This window comes from Penaeus monodon, chromosome 16 (assembly GCF_015228065.2).
Source record: "Penaeus monodon isolate SGIC_2016 chromosome 16, NSTDA_Pmon_1, whole genome shotgun sequence".
In the NCBI taxonomy this organism is placed as follows: Eukaryota; Metazoa; Arthropoda; class Malacostraca; order Decapoda; family Penaeidae; genus Penaeus; species Penaeus monodon.
In genome coordinates, this window is record NC_051401.1 from 46037489 (window position 1) to 46052488 (window position 15000).

At 46.5% G+C, this 15000-nt stretch overlaps 1 protein-coding gene across 1 annotated transcript in view; it reads right to left on the minus strand.

Moving 5' to 3' along the window:
- The window catches only part of LOC119582863 (neurogenic locus notch homolog protein 2-like), a 120791-nt gene that overhangs the window by 49706 nt on the left and 56085 nt on the right, over positions 1-15000 (minus strand). Inside the window, exon 3 of the mRNA XM_037931357.1 lies at positions 3352-3547. Within this exon, the coding sequence (XP_037787285.1) occupies positions 3352-3547 (196 nt within the window). The remainder of the gene's footprint in view (positions 1-3351; positions 3548-15000) is intronic.

Sequence of the window (15000 nt, forward strand, 5' to 3'; positions counted from 1 at the left end):
CAACCTCTGTTTTCCGTATGACTATAGACGCCGGAAGTCTCGAAGTCGATTTCCGCATAAACCGTTTTCGAAAGCGATTCAGAGGCGTTGGCTGCTCTTATTCTCTTGTCGTCGATGTGCTTTTGTTTCGTTTGTTTAGATTGCGGTTGTTGCTTGTTTATTTTGCTGGTACTTATTGAATTGCTTTTGGTATTATAATGATTAGTGTTGCCGTTTTGTTGTTTTTGTTATTATTTTTTATGATTATCACAATCATAAATTATCACAATCATATTATCATAATAATAATTAATAATTATTAATATTATTAATATTATTATTATTATTATTATTATTATTATTATTATTATTATTATCCTTTTTCCTTATCAATATCTGTTTCCACATGGGTATCTGACCTCATTGTTATTCATATATACGAGGCGATGGTAGCACGTTCGTCTTTCTGTTACATTTTATCATACACTGTATATGATTACGAAAACCAACGATAATAAAAGAGTGAATTGACATTAGACACGATAAAGAATGTGATCACAGAAATGACAATGACAAGGTAAAAAAAAAAAAAAAGTAAAATGATCATAAAGATTTTCTTTTTCTTGATCATCTTCCGAGATCCGAGATTTCACGAAAATTACCCGAGTGGAGTAATTATCCACCTCTTTATCTTCCCCGACGGAAGGGAGAAGTAGAACAAGGGGAGAAAGGGAGAGAGAAGACCAAATAGAGAAATGGCTGATAATCGTAATAGGAAAAGGTCAGAAGAAGATGGAGTGTGATAAAGGAGGCGGAAGGAGGGATCACTAACGAGTGGAGGAAGAGAGAGGAGAGATGGAGAGATGGAGAGAGGGAGGGGGGGAGGGAATGAGGGAGGGGGAAGGGTCGGTTGATTATGCAGACAATAGATCTCTCTTTTCGTCCCTCCCTCCTTCCGTTTTTCCTTTGCTTCCTTCTCTTCTTCCTTCTCTCCGTCTTTTCCCTCTATCTTATGCTTCCTCTTTCTCATCACCATTTTTCTTATCTTCCTTCCCTTCTATTCTCCTTCCTCTTATCTTGTTTTCCTTTCCATCCCCCTTTTAATCCGTCATTCCCTTCATCTCTCTCGTCTCCCCTTCTTTCCCTCTCACCTCCTCCTCTCTCTTCCTTCTTTCCTCCTCCCTCCTTCCTCTCCCCCTTCCCTTTCCTCCTTTCCCTCACTAATGCAATAACGGGTCTCCCATATCTGGACACGCCGAATGCCTTGCTCTGATTGACAGCGGACAGTGACCTAAATATTTTTTTTTTTTTTGTGGAAATTTTTTTCATATTGTGACCATCGTTGTTTCATTTATTTTATTTCTTTTTAATTATTTAATATTTTTTTTATTTTATTTATTTATTTATTTATTTATTTATTTATTATTATTTTTTTTTGAGAGAGAGAACAAGAATGCAGATTTTTTTTTTATGAAAGTGTCTGGGATTATTAGGTATATTCTACAGGGTGAATAATGAGGTTTTGGAGACAAGAAATCTCTCTCTCTCTCTCTCTCTCTCTCTCTCTCTCTCTCTCTCTCTCTCTCTCTCTCTCTCTCTCTCTCTCTCTCTCTCTCTCTCTCTCTCTCTCTTTGCAACGTGAAAAAACTGAAGAACTCCTTTCTGCAATGAGGCCACGCGATGCCCTTGCAATGGTACACAGTCACCCTCGAGAGCTCAACGCCCTGACAAGGCCTTGACAAGGACAGGTTGTGGGTCACTGGTGATTTCTTAATGACATACGACTCGTTATGGTGATAAAGAAAACGGGACGCAGATATACTGTGCTCCCTCCCCCTCTTCCTCCCCTCTCCCTCCCCTCTACTCCACTTCTCACTCTCCCTCTCCCTCTTCCTCCCTCTACTCCACATCTCTCTCCCTCCCCCTCCCCCTCCCCCTCTCCTCTCTCCCTCTCCCTCCCCTCTACTCCTTCTTATTCTACTCTCCCCTCCCCTCCCCTTCCCTCCCCCCTGACTCTCCTCTCTCATCCGACCTCCATTTTCTGTGTTTGGAAGAGAGAGCGGAGGGAAGGAGGGAGTGAGAGAGGAAGAGCAGTGGGGGGGATAGAAGCAGAAGAGGAAAAGAAGGAGAAGGAGAAGGAGGAGGAGGAGGAGGAGGAGGAGGAGGGGGAGGAGGACGAAGAGGAGGAGGAGGAGGAGAAGAAAGAGGAGGAGGAAGACGAGAAGTAGGAGGAGAAAGAACAAGAGGAACAAGAAGATGGAAAAAAACAACGATATAACACTAATAATAATAAGAAAAAGAAAACCCGCAAGTACAAAGCGGACCAGCGGCCATAAGCATCTCAAGAGAACACAAACAAAAGTATATCTTGAGAAACCCTTCAGGAAAAGCAACATTTGGCCCGCGGGAAAGCGGCGGCGGCGACGAGGATTTCCCCCTTCATTTCCCGTCATTTCCCTCGGCGAATTGAATGCCATGTCCGGTCAAGACGGTCGGAAGAAAGCGAATAGACAAAGGATTCGGTCGAGGAATCTTTTTTTTTGTTGTTGTTGTTGTTGATTGTCTTGGATTCGGGGGCGGGGCGAGGAGGGGGGGAGGGGGGAGGGAGCGAGTTGGTCGATGATTTTTTTTTTTTTTTTTTTTTTTTTTAGAGTTGAGATTTTTTTTTAGGGGGGAGGAGTGTTATTCTATAATTTTCTCTCTTCTCTTTTCTTAGTTACATTTGCCGATTAATTAATCATGTAATCAATCGTAAATTTATCAATAAAACAGCCAATCGTTGTCCTTTTCGCAGTGACAGATAATCAAATAGTTTTTACAATGAGCAAACGTGCGATTCAGAATAATCATAAACTTTACAGACAAACAAACAATCACCTTCTCCTTCCTTATTCTTGGCCCATATTTCCGCCGTCTTGGTCAATATGTCGCGGTCAATCAAAGAAAATTGGTCTATTTCCCGTCCTCTATTTTCTTCCTCCAAAGAAAATGGGAACAGAGGATAACAGATCAAGGTTGATAATATATAGGCCATTGACCATTGAGGCCTAGTGACACGATGAATTATTTCTTTCTTTTGTGAAAGTTTTTGTCATTGGATTGATTAGTATTTAGTTCTGATCTTTTTTTTTTTTTTTTTTTTGTCTATTAAACGCTGATAGGGTTTTTTTTTTTCGAAATAATTTGATCATTTACGGACTTTCGAACCATTTTGTTCGTATGGCTGAGTTCAGATATTCCATCTCCTATTCTCCTCTGTCTACCTTCTATCTATCTATCTATCTATTTATCTATCTATATACGAATATTTATACGGAGATATATATATAACAATTAAAAAATAATAACAATAAAGACGCCAAAGATACTTACTTGTGCATTTGAGTTCTTGGAAGTTTTCATCGGATCCTAAGAAGCAGTTCGGAGTCCCATCACAAAGTCTCGACACTTCGAACAACTGAAGTACGTCTGTGGACTCGTTCACTTGACAGCCGAAGTAGCCGTCTTCTAAATTTAAGAAAAATATCTCTCTTTGAAGTCCTTGTCCTAAGTTCACTTGAGCAGAAACCTGGAAAGAGAGAGAGAAAAGAGATGTTAGTTTTATGGATATGGGGTTATTGAGGGTAGGAGTAATATTCATTAATGTGTATGAGTGTGTTTGTGTGTGTGTGTGTGTGTGTATGAAAAGGGTGTTTTGTGTTAAAGTTTATGTACTTTGAGTAATATGTGTAGTTTCATTTATTGTGGGTTATGAAGTTCATCATCTTTGTTCATCTTGAAAAATAAATCAAGAGCTTAGGGAGCAAAATTAGATACTCCTGAATATATACAATCTCTCGCACTCGTATAATAAAAGCAGCATGTAAATTCCGTGGTTAAATAGTATCGTACATCCCCCTGCGGCAACCTCTTATGCGTTGCCAAATGTACAACGACGCGACATCAAACATCAACACACTTGCCAGGGATAGCGGCCCGCTTACCAAGTATGGGAGACGTTATAAATACTAAAGGGACGTCCGCCTCCTCCCAGCTTCATGTCGAGGCCTGGTTTGTTTCGTGATTCGAGGCAAACGAGAATGCGCGTTATTTTTATATTGTCTATACAATAATGATGAATAAAGTCTCATATTTGCCTTAGCAAGATAACGTCAGCGTGAATAAATTATTCACTGGGTCCAGCCTGGCAAAAGTTGCCTGGCAGCCGGACGGTGTCAGAGGCTCCTTGGCGTCCTCGTTCGGATAATGAATCCTTATTAGAGATGTGTTCCTGCGTTCCCTTATAGTGAGAGGCGATTGAGAGAGGGAAATACAGTGATCTACTTGATGGTGTGGGTATTTCACGGAAAGCAAAGACGCAGCATTGAGCCAGGAGGAGCGTTGAATATAACCGGGCACGCACGGTATCAGTAGCCCGTACGTGGGAGCGCCTGGTTTGTCAAGGACAGCAACATCAGGTGCCAAGTCGTCATGTGTTGCTTTACTGGCTTACATATATCAAGCTAAACCATTCCTTTTACTTTTCATGATGGGGATTTCCTCCTTTATAGCATACCTTATTTATAATGAAACGCCAAGGAGAATTTGCGAACATGCCAATTGTGCGAAACGCTCGCAAAACGAGTTAGAAGGAAAGCCTGTAAGACTCGCCCACTGCTGATCGTGTGAGGGACCAGCCCACGCTCACAACTTGTCCCGTTTTCTCTGTGACTCACACACCTGTCTCCCTTCACCTTATTCACGCTTATATTGTATGTTATTCACTGGAAGACATTCTTGAAGGAGACATCATGTGGAACTTTTCCTGTGGCCGAGATGCAAAGCCAGGTCGGCCTCGAGCCTGAGCCCCGACGTCGACCTCAGAACGAGAGGGAAATCCCGGATGTACGGCAATAGGGATACAGTTACTGTCCTTCACGTTGCCCCTATTCCTCCTACCCCCTCCCTCCCCTCTCCCCCTTATCCCTCTCTCTCTCGTCTCCTTTACCTCGTTTTGAGGACTTGCTGGCGCCTCTTAAGCTTGACGGGCGTGACTCTGCCCTTTCCACAAGACAAAAGTGCAAGTGAAACGCCGTCAGATTGTGCAACATCGTGTCCTCTTGGGTCCCCAGCCCACCTTGTCCCTCTCCTCGCCCGCCATGTCTCTCCTCGCCACTCCTCATCCTGGTGACCCTGAGACTTCCCTCATTTTATTTACACGGATTGCATCCAATTAGCGCTGCCATACTCCTCTTGAATACTCATTTCAACAGTGTCTTGACAGCAAGAAAACGACGCTTAATTGGGATGTGAGAATAAAGGAACGCATCCGTCAAGAGATCATCATTGTTAAGACTTTCCAGACCATGACTCCAGGACAACACAACACAGCCCTTGACGACCCGATAGCCTAGACAAAGGTCCTGCTCATGAACAGGTCATGTCCTCAAATATACCTTCGTCAGCAGGAGAGGCTTGTCATGCAGCGGGCCATACAGTTGACCCGAGACTCTTTGAGTGTTTCTGCTTGAACAAAGAGAGTTGGTAGCCATTGTGAAAGGGGTGGATGGAGAGGGAGAATAAGAGGAAACGGAATGAGGGTGTGTGGGAGGGAGAGGCAGGTGCCGTGAGAAAGGCGGATTAGAAGATTAGTGATTAGAGGGAGGAAGAGCAGGAATGAATGACAAGCAAGAAAGAAGTAAGAAAGAGTGAGAAATAGGGACACGGGTAGACAGATAAGTAGAAGGAGAGAGACAGAGACAGAGAAACAGAGAGAGACAGAGAGACAGAGACAGAGACAGAGAGGGAGAGAGAGAGAGAGAGAGAGAGAGAGAGAGAGAGAGAGAGAGAGAGAGAGAGAGAGAGAGAGAGAGAGAGAGAGAGAGAGAGAGAGAGAGAGAGCGAGCGCTTTGTGACGAGGCAGAACCGTGTGTGGAGACGGGTCCCTCCACACCCGACATCCGAAGTGTTTTCACCGCGGACAAAAGCCTCGCGAAGGCACGGGTAGAGAAGCCCGACCTTGACATAACAGGGCGTAATTCCCAATTTCTTTCTCCCTCGAAATTTTCATCAACTTTCCTTCCATGACTGGCCGAGCACGAAGGGCGCGGATAAAGGACACGGGGGCGACGGACAGCTCCTGCGGTGGAGGAGATAATCCCCTCATCTTTGCTTCCTCCCCCACGAGGATTTCAGTGTCTATAAAACCCCCACCTCGTGATCCCCCACACCCCCTCCCCTTCCCCTCGCCAAACCCATCCCCACGCACCCCCCCCCCCTGCACCACCCATCTCCCTCACCCCCTCCGGGCTCCTCCTCGCACCCTGGACTCGCGAAGGATTCTCAAGGTCTTTCAACGCCCTTCCAGCGCCCTTATCATGACATCCTCTTCCCTCGGGCAGCGTTCCTCAGAGCTCAATGCCTTCCAGATTACAATTACTCATTCCTCATCTATTTCTCTTCTTCTGCGCCTTCGTCTTCCACTTCTTTTTCTCACGCCGCTCTCCTGAAGCAAAGTCATGAATCATTTCCTACAGCAGGATCTTAAGAAAAAAAGAAAATGGTCTTCCTTCCGAAAGATTTATTTATTGATCGGGTTATGAATTCTGTTATCTTGTTTATTTTTATTTTTTTATTTTTTATCATGTTCGTAATTTCAAGTTTGTTTTGTGTCATATCTTAACGAACGTACCCTTCTTCTTCATATTTTTTCTTCTTCTTCTTCCTCCTTTTCCTCTTCCTCACCTCTTCCTTTATCGCTTTCCTCTCTTTTATCGCTTCTCCTTCTCGTCCTTGAAACAAGAGCCCCGAATGACCAACAATAAAAGTCAATTTAGAGAAAATTCCCAACTTACAAAATTATCATCGGATCCAATCAGCCTCGTCTTCCCCCCCCCCTTATCCCTAATACCCTATGCCCTGTCCCTTACCTCCCTGTAACCCTGCGTCGGCCCTTCGTCAGGAGTGAGACCTGGCAATAAGCGTTTTCCTTCGTCGGAGTGAGATCCAGCGCCTTTAGCCCTGGAGACCAAAGCCTTAACAACGCCCCGGCAATTAGCGTTTTCCTTCGTCGGGAGTGAGGCGTCGTCCGCTCCAGATGCGAAGGTTCGAAGACCCAGTTGTGGCGTTTCTAATATTTCCCCGAGGCCGTTCGGGTCGTAATTGCGTCGCTATTACGGAAAGAAGTCGGGGATTCGAGGCAATTGCTGCTTGCTTCGCTCGCTGGGTTCGTGACTGTGTGTGTGTGTGTGTGGTGTGTGTGTGTGTGTGTGTGTGTGTGTGTGTGTGTGTGTGTGTGTGTGTGTGTGTGTGTGTGTGTGTGTGTGCGTGCGTGTTTGGGGGGTAGGGTCACATCGCACTTATATATCACAAAACAATCAAGACACAATTGTTGTTCAAGAGCAAATGACTAGAAACAGCCAGACAGTTCGAAAGACGAATGGAAGCCGCATTCTCAAGGGAAATACCTGCGACTGATGACTGCTCACCTCAGAGCTCGCCAGGTATGTGCGTCATGAACAGTTCTATATATAAAAAAACAGTTACGAATAAAAACCAAAGTATCAGGAGCAAGACTAGTAAGAACCAGCGGAAGGTCGTCATGCGCTGACATATTGCAGATCATGACAACTTGCATCCATTTGTTTTACCTGTCATGAACTGACGTTGCCTTCTTTCATGGAAGATTCAAGCGTAAGGAAAGGGTCATTTTCCCCTCTTGAATCCACTGCAAACTGACCCTTACCTGTCCGGCTACTTTGTATTAGCATTAGCTTGAGTACACTGAGTATTTCGTCACATGAATCGCGATTATTGGTAACCCCTTCAAGGTCATGTACTCCCCATCCCCCCCTTCTTCAACCTTCTCCCTTGCCCCCCCCCCCCTCCGCCCAGCCGCCCACTCTCCTTTGGGTACTCCGGCCGCCCGTGGCCTTCCCTACCTTGAGCGCCTACGGGAAAAAACTCAATATGGGAAGGCGTTATGAATCCCCAAATCTATATAAGGCGTAAGGGTCAAAATAGGCCTAAGGCATTGTGTTTTCGAAACTTATAAATGCTTTCTCTCAAGGTCTGAGTTCGTCTGCAAATCATATCTCTGACATTTCCATAGAGTTGTTTTTTCTCTCTCTTTCGTTTTTTGTTTTTTTTTAATTCTCCCTTTTCATTTATATCTATTTTTTTAGGGAGAGAAAGAAACACGCGAAGGTCAAGACGCGATAACAACGGCGGCGCGTCATCCTCTCTCCGTCAACATCCTGGAGGAGGAAGACAAAAGGCTAGCCAACCCGAAGGATACTTTGAATCGACTTAAGGCAAGCACAAAGCACACCCCTTCCTCCAGCCAAGACAACGAAGGACCCCGGGATCCTACGCGATCCTACGCCAAGGAGAATCGTAGGGTTTTAATCTACCTTCACTTGACCCTCTTCCCCCCTCCCTCCCCGCTTCACCTGAACCCTCCTATACCTTCTCTTCCTCCTATTTCCCTCCTTCCTTCACCTCTTCACCTTTTCCTTCTCTTTCTCCTTGCTCCCTCCTTCCTTCCCCTCTTCCCCTTTTCTTTCTCTTTCTCGTAGTTCCCTCCTTCCTTCCCCTCTTCTCTTGAATCCTCTCTTACCTTCTATTTCTCCCTCTCCCCCTACCCTTGCACCGAACGTCCTAGCAACACGCCTGCAAGACCCGGGTTCTGGTGGCTTGGGTAGGCGGTTGGTTGCAAGGTTGCAAGTCAAGGCCGCGAACGCCCGCCACCTTATCATTACGGCGAAGTAAAGACTAAGTTTACGAGGCTTTTCGACGTTCTTGGTACTGGGTTGTCCCTTTCTTGACCCGGGGTCGAGGGGGATGCATGCTATATGACGATTAACCTCGTTTCTTTGAATTAATATGTTTGTGTTTCTTTGTTAGATGTTAGATGCTGTTTTTAATCTTCAAAAGGAGAGGCAGAAGATATGGGCAGTCGGTACGCTGCGGTGTTGATAAGTATCAATTTTATTAGTATGTCATGAACTTTATATATATATATATATATATATATATATTATATATATATATATATATATATATATATACATATATATATTCTACATTCGACGATGTCCCACTTCCCTTCTCCCCTCTTCCCCTTCCCCCTTTACATTACCATACTCTCTCTCCCCCATCCTCTACAACGCCCTCATTCCCCCTCGATCGCCACCCCCTCCCTCCCCCTCCTCCACCCCACCCCTCCCTCCCCCTCCTCCACCCCACCCCCTCCATGAAAGCCACAACTTCGTGAGAAAACTTCGCAAATTTCGCGACGATGCTCCACGTTTGGAGCCCGAGAGCCGTCGCTGCGGGGCACTACGAGGCCGCTGGAATTCACACCTGTCCCAGTTCTCAGCCTAAAGGTTCTTGTTATGGTTATGAGTTCTTAGATGTTATTCATTAGCCCCGGGGGGTTGTGGGGGTGTGGAGGGGAAGGAGGGGGGGTGTTCTTCCGTGACTTGGGGAGGCGGCGACGCTGGCTGTGCGCATATGATCAGCAAAACGGCTTTTTTGGAAAGGTTTAAGAAGCTAATGTGAAAAAATGGTCCGGAAATGGCTCGTGCGTGCGTGAAATTAGGATGTCTGTTTCGAAAAAAAATATCTATGTATAATAGAAACTGAATTTCGATATGCAACTCAAGCAAATTCTGTTCATTATCTACAATATACGCGACATTACACCTTAATCCCCTATTTACAAAACTAATAAAGAACAACGACGCAAATATTAATAAACAGACCCCACCACTTCCCAAAACGAATCTACAAACTTACCAAAACAAAAACAACAACAACAACAACAAAAGGAACATCCTTCGCCCGTAGATCCGCCTCCCTCAAAACAGCAACTTTCATTTCGCTATATAAGGAAGTAAGGGCTAAGGAGGCCTACCCGAGCCTAAGCCGAAGGACCGAGGGCCAAGAGTCCTTTAGAGGAGCACCTGAGACGCCTACTCTGACGGCTGTGACATTTTGCTTTGGGTCGTGGGCGGGGAGGGTGACAGGCATATGCAGATGGAGAGAGGGGCGAAGGGAGAGGGAGGATGAAGGAGGGAGGGAGGAGGAAGGGAAGGAGGGAGAAAGGGCTGTTAGAGGGAGGGAAGGAGAGAGGGAGGGAGGGAGGAAAGGAGAGAGGGAAGGAGGAAAGGGGAAAGAGAGAGAGAGAGAGACAGAGACAGAGACGAATTTTTCAAACAAGACCAGGAACTTTTATACGAGTAAAAGGTCTCGAGGTAAAGCTAAAGTTCACCCTCACTTCGTTAATAATCTGGTTCTCGCGCATAAGATTTCTCCTTCAGTCACCCCTCCCCCTCCCTCCTATCCCCTCTCACCCCGTCCCCCCTCAAACCCCCAATGCCCTTCCTCCTCACCCCCTGCACCCCCTCCTCTAAAAGCCAAGCGTCTGAGCCCGAGGCATTGTTTTCAAGAGCGCCGTGTTCATTACCCATCAGCTTTCAACGACAGACATGATTAGTAGGTTTCTTATGGTCAGCCGAGGCGATATGAACCATATGGACTTGTATTGGGTCCAGCACGCGACTAGAGTGATATTCTCGAAGATCTCTTGCGGATAGTCGACCTTACGGCTAACGAAAGGCTATGAGTTCGCCCGTGCGATCTCGAGACTACAGGAAAGAAAAATCTGGGTCTACCGCAAAATTGTTGGGAGGAAGATAGATGGACGAATCGTATGGAAAGAAACATCTCGGTGATCCCACGACAATAATTAACGTCATTAGAGAGAAACTAAAGAGGGAGAAGAAGAAGAAGAAGAAAATACACGAAAAAACTCATCAGTTATAAGCTTAATTAATTCCGTTAATGGCGCCCAAAAAGATGCAAATAACCAGCGCACAATCTCGAAAATGACTCTGCTCTTTGTAATATAAACGTCAAGGCATTCCATTCCAGTAATGCTCTTGCAATGGCAGCGGCGCGCCAACAATGCAAGCTTAAGCAACACTCAGCGGTTTAGTTTTTGAATCTCGTTTCCTTGAGGCATTTCCGTCGAGTTCAAGATCTGCCCGAGAGACATCGCTGACGCAACCACAGATTTTACGTCGCCTTTGATCCACTTTAAACCCCCATATTTATTTCAATCCAGTTATAACACAAACGTGACGACTTTATCGGCAAAATCGGCTAAATGTTCTCCAGTTACGTACGTGTTCTTCACAGGGACCTCCGCAATCTCGACATCTTTAGTCTGCCACCCAGGGAGATGATAATGACACTTACACACAAACTACCTGTCCGATCTATTTGTTGTTGTTACCCCACGCCCTACGCCCCTCTGCTCACCCTCCTCCCCCTCCCCCCGACTCTCCACGCCCCAGCGTCCTCCCATTTCCCCTTCTCTCCCCCCCTCCCCCTACAGCCTTGTACGTAACCACTCATTCATTAATGAGAAGATGCTATATCAGCGAGGTATGCTATTGAGGAATAAGCTTGATTATTTGCAACGTGATTATTTTATGAGGAGAATTGTAGTGCTAGTAGACAAGAGGAAAGAAGCCAGGTAATAGTTATCTTGAAATACCACCGGCTTCAAGTATCTTTAGAGAAATATTAAAGACGTACGCATCACGATGTATGGAAACTGCATTCTGTACCCCCCCCCCCAAGTCCCGGGGGGAGAGGAGAGTGGGTGGGTATGGGTGGGTATGGGCGGGGAAGGGAGGAGGAGTGGCCCCGGGCGGATGGGCCTAAGAGCAGCGTTTCTGGGTCAGACCTCATGTTTGGGAGGAACAAATACCCGTCCCATTTAAGGAGGCCGTCGCGACGCTTCCAGCCCTCGGTCTTATCCCTACATCGCGTCATTTTGGGCTACGGCCGTCGAGAAAATTATTCCCGCCTTTCATAACGATGCGTTGAAGACTTTGCTTTTCCCCGATGAGGATATGACGCCCGGCCGCGGAGTAATGGAACCAGGTGAGAGTATCCCCGCCCACGGATCGCCGACGCTTCCTCGTAATGCCTGACCTAATTAAGGTGAACGCCTCCTGCCTATCTCAAGATGCCATCACGTGCCTCCGTCGCGGAAACGATTTGCTTGAGACATTCAGAGATTCTAGTTTACATTTTTTTCCAACAGACTTTCCTCTCGTTGGCATGAACACGTAGGAGTTTCTGGCGCGGATGCTGCGAAAACTGATGATGCTGTGTTTCCTCATGAGATGACCTACATCGGGGACAGGTTTCGATGCCGCCCTTTGCCCACGCCAGGACTGGACGGGAATCGGGGGTGGGGGAGTGGAAGGGGGGGTCTGAGATGGGGAGGGAGTAGGGAGAGGGGGAGAGATGGATAAGGGAGGAGGGGAGAGTCATGCGCATCTCCAACCAAGCGCATGACGAACCCGCGTCATGATTTCTTTTTATGAAAACTCGCTCGAAAGGGGATTCGGAGTCGGCCTCCAACGCCTGCTACAATAAGGGGAAGCTGCTTAGAGAACGAATGACCATCGCGCCATTAACCTACAGCGCGACCCCTTTACTATCCGTGCGTGTCGGTCCGCCTCCGCATCTGTTTGCTTGCCTGCTTGCTTGCCGTGCTTCAGCCGCCCACGCGCGCTTCCTCTTGATTGCCTCCTCCTGCCTTCTCGTCAGGAAGTAAAGGTCTTTGCCTAACGCCTTTGCCATGACCTTTTCCGTTGGAGTCGTGAGTGTGCTGCGGCGAGAATCGGGATAGCGTGCTTAGGACAGATTTTTTTTTCCGAATATTTGTTTATCGTTTATCCTAGCTCCGTCCTTCCTTCACCTCTTCTCCTTCTCTTTCTCCTAGCTCCCTCCTTCCTTCCCCTCTTAACCTCTCCCTCCTTTACCTTCTCTTCCTCCTAACTCCTTTCTTTATCTTTAAGTTCTTGATTTAGTGAGATACGGGGATATAAACTGTTAGTAAAGGGTTTGCAGGATTTTGAAATACTAGAAGAAAGAGGATGAAGAGTAAAGAAGGAAGGAAAGGAAGACGAGGGAAAAGAAGGGTGGATAAGTGACGACAGAGAGAGAGGGAGAGACGAAGGAAAACGAAGAACAGCAAATACAGGAGGTTTGAAGTGGTTCTCTGGGCGTGTCGAGTGACGAGACGACCCAACCCCCTCCTACCCGACACCCGCTTCCCTCTACCCCCCACCCCAGCCCGACTCTCACGATACCCCAGATACCATTTTGGGAGCTGGCTCGAGATGCCAGGCCACTGCAACAGCTCTTAATCTCGTGCAACATGCAAGCTCAGTTAACTCCGCCCCCATAAAGCCTAGACGCATGAATCATAGGCTTTGTAACGAAAGAAAAAAAATCATCGGTTTCTTGTGGGCCAAATAAGCGAAGAAAAAGCGAGAAGGTGACTGGCACACTTGCCTTCTCCTGCCCAGCATCACCGGGTATGCGGATTCTAGGTCAGAGACGTGGGCGGAGAGACGTATGCAAATGAGGCTGGCGAAATGGCTTCCTCTTCATCACCGCTTAAGAGGTCTATAGGATCGGCAAGCAAAGGTCTTTTGAATTAGTTTTTAAAAGGCATAACCTCGCACCTATTTAAAGAAAAATCATAAGGAAGTATAAAAGGAGAGAGAGAGAGAGAGGCGCACTCCAAGGTTCCGCGTCCTCCATACTCGGACGCGAAACACACACACACACACACACACTCCTTCCGCGTTTATTTCAGCGGCCAAGAAGCACGCGCGCTGGATGCTGCAAAGAGCCGGTTCGGGATGAGAGGAGAGATGAATCGCCAGCTCCTTTGCCACCATTAACGGAGGTGACTCGCTGTCTCTCCTCGCTGGCTGTCGGAAAATGGGCGACTTCGAGCGCTTATCGACTTTCCTTTTTTTTCCAATGACGTCACGTACAACAGCGGCTCTGTCTCCGGTGTCCTAGATAGCGCGCCGTGGGACCCCTTTTCCTCGGATATTAATTATCTGATCTTTTTTTTCGTGGCTTTCTCGCATTAATCGCTCTATTTAATCCGGGGAATCGATTTAATCCGAGTCAGGTGGTCATGTTCGATGGCGGGGAATTTCGAGCGTCAATCGATGGGGGAATCGTCTGTGATCGTTAGTCTTGGCGAAATGGAGGAATAATAACGGAGAAAGGAGGGAATGAATACGGAGACATGATAAAAGGAAGGGGAAATAAGATAAGAAAAGACGACAAGAGAAACAGGTAGACAGAATTATATCAGAAACAATAGGCAAGAAAAGAACAGGACAGAAACAACTCGAACAGGACGAAGACCGGAAACCGACCAACAAAACAAGAGAAAATGACATAAAAAGAATCAAGTAGAAACGAAGTGGAAAGGGAAGGAAGGAAGGAAGGGAAAGGCAGGTGCGGACGGCGCTTCCCTCCCCTCCCCTCCCCCCCCTCCCTTCCCCTCCCTCCGCATATCATCACGTAACAGTCTCCATGTCTTACTAAAACGGAGCCGCTCAGAGCCTCGTCGGCGCGCTGGCCAGGCTCACGCGGGAGGGAGTTTTGACGCGGCGCTTGGGTTCGGTTCTGAGGCCTTTCGGGGTTTTTATTTCTTTCTATTTTTTATTATTCTTATTATTACTATTATTATTATTATTGCTATTATTATTATTATTATTATTATTATTATTATTATTATTATTATTATTATTATATTAGCAGGGAATGTAGAAGGGAGAAGGGGAGGAAGAGAGAAGAAAGTAAGGGAGAAGGAGGGGAGGAGAAGGTAAGGAAAAGTGAAGGAGAGAGGAGGAGGAGGAGAAAGGGATAGAGAAAGAGGGAGGAGGAGGAGGAGAAAGGGAGGGAGGAGGGGGAGGGAGGAGAAGGTAAGGAAGAGTGAAGGAGGGAGAAGGAAGGAGGTGAAAGGGAGGGAGAAAGACCGCTAGAAGGGAAAGCTGGCGAATGAATGGCAACCTTTAATCAGCCGTTCAGTTGCAATACACGTTCTGTCTCCAACGTTTCTTCGATGAATTTCTATCGGGGGATGAAAGTGCCCAAGAAAGGGGGGGGGGAGGAGATGGAGAAAGGGGGGGATGGGGGATAGGGAGG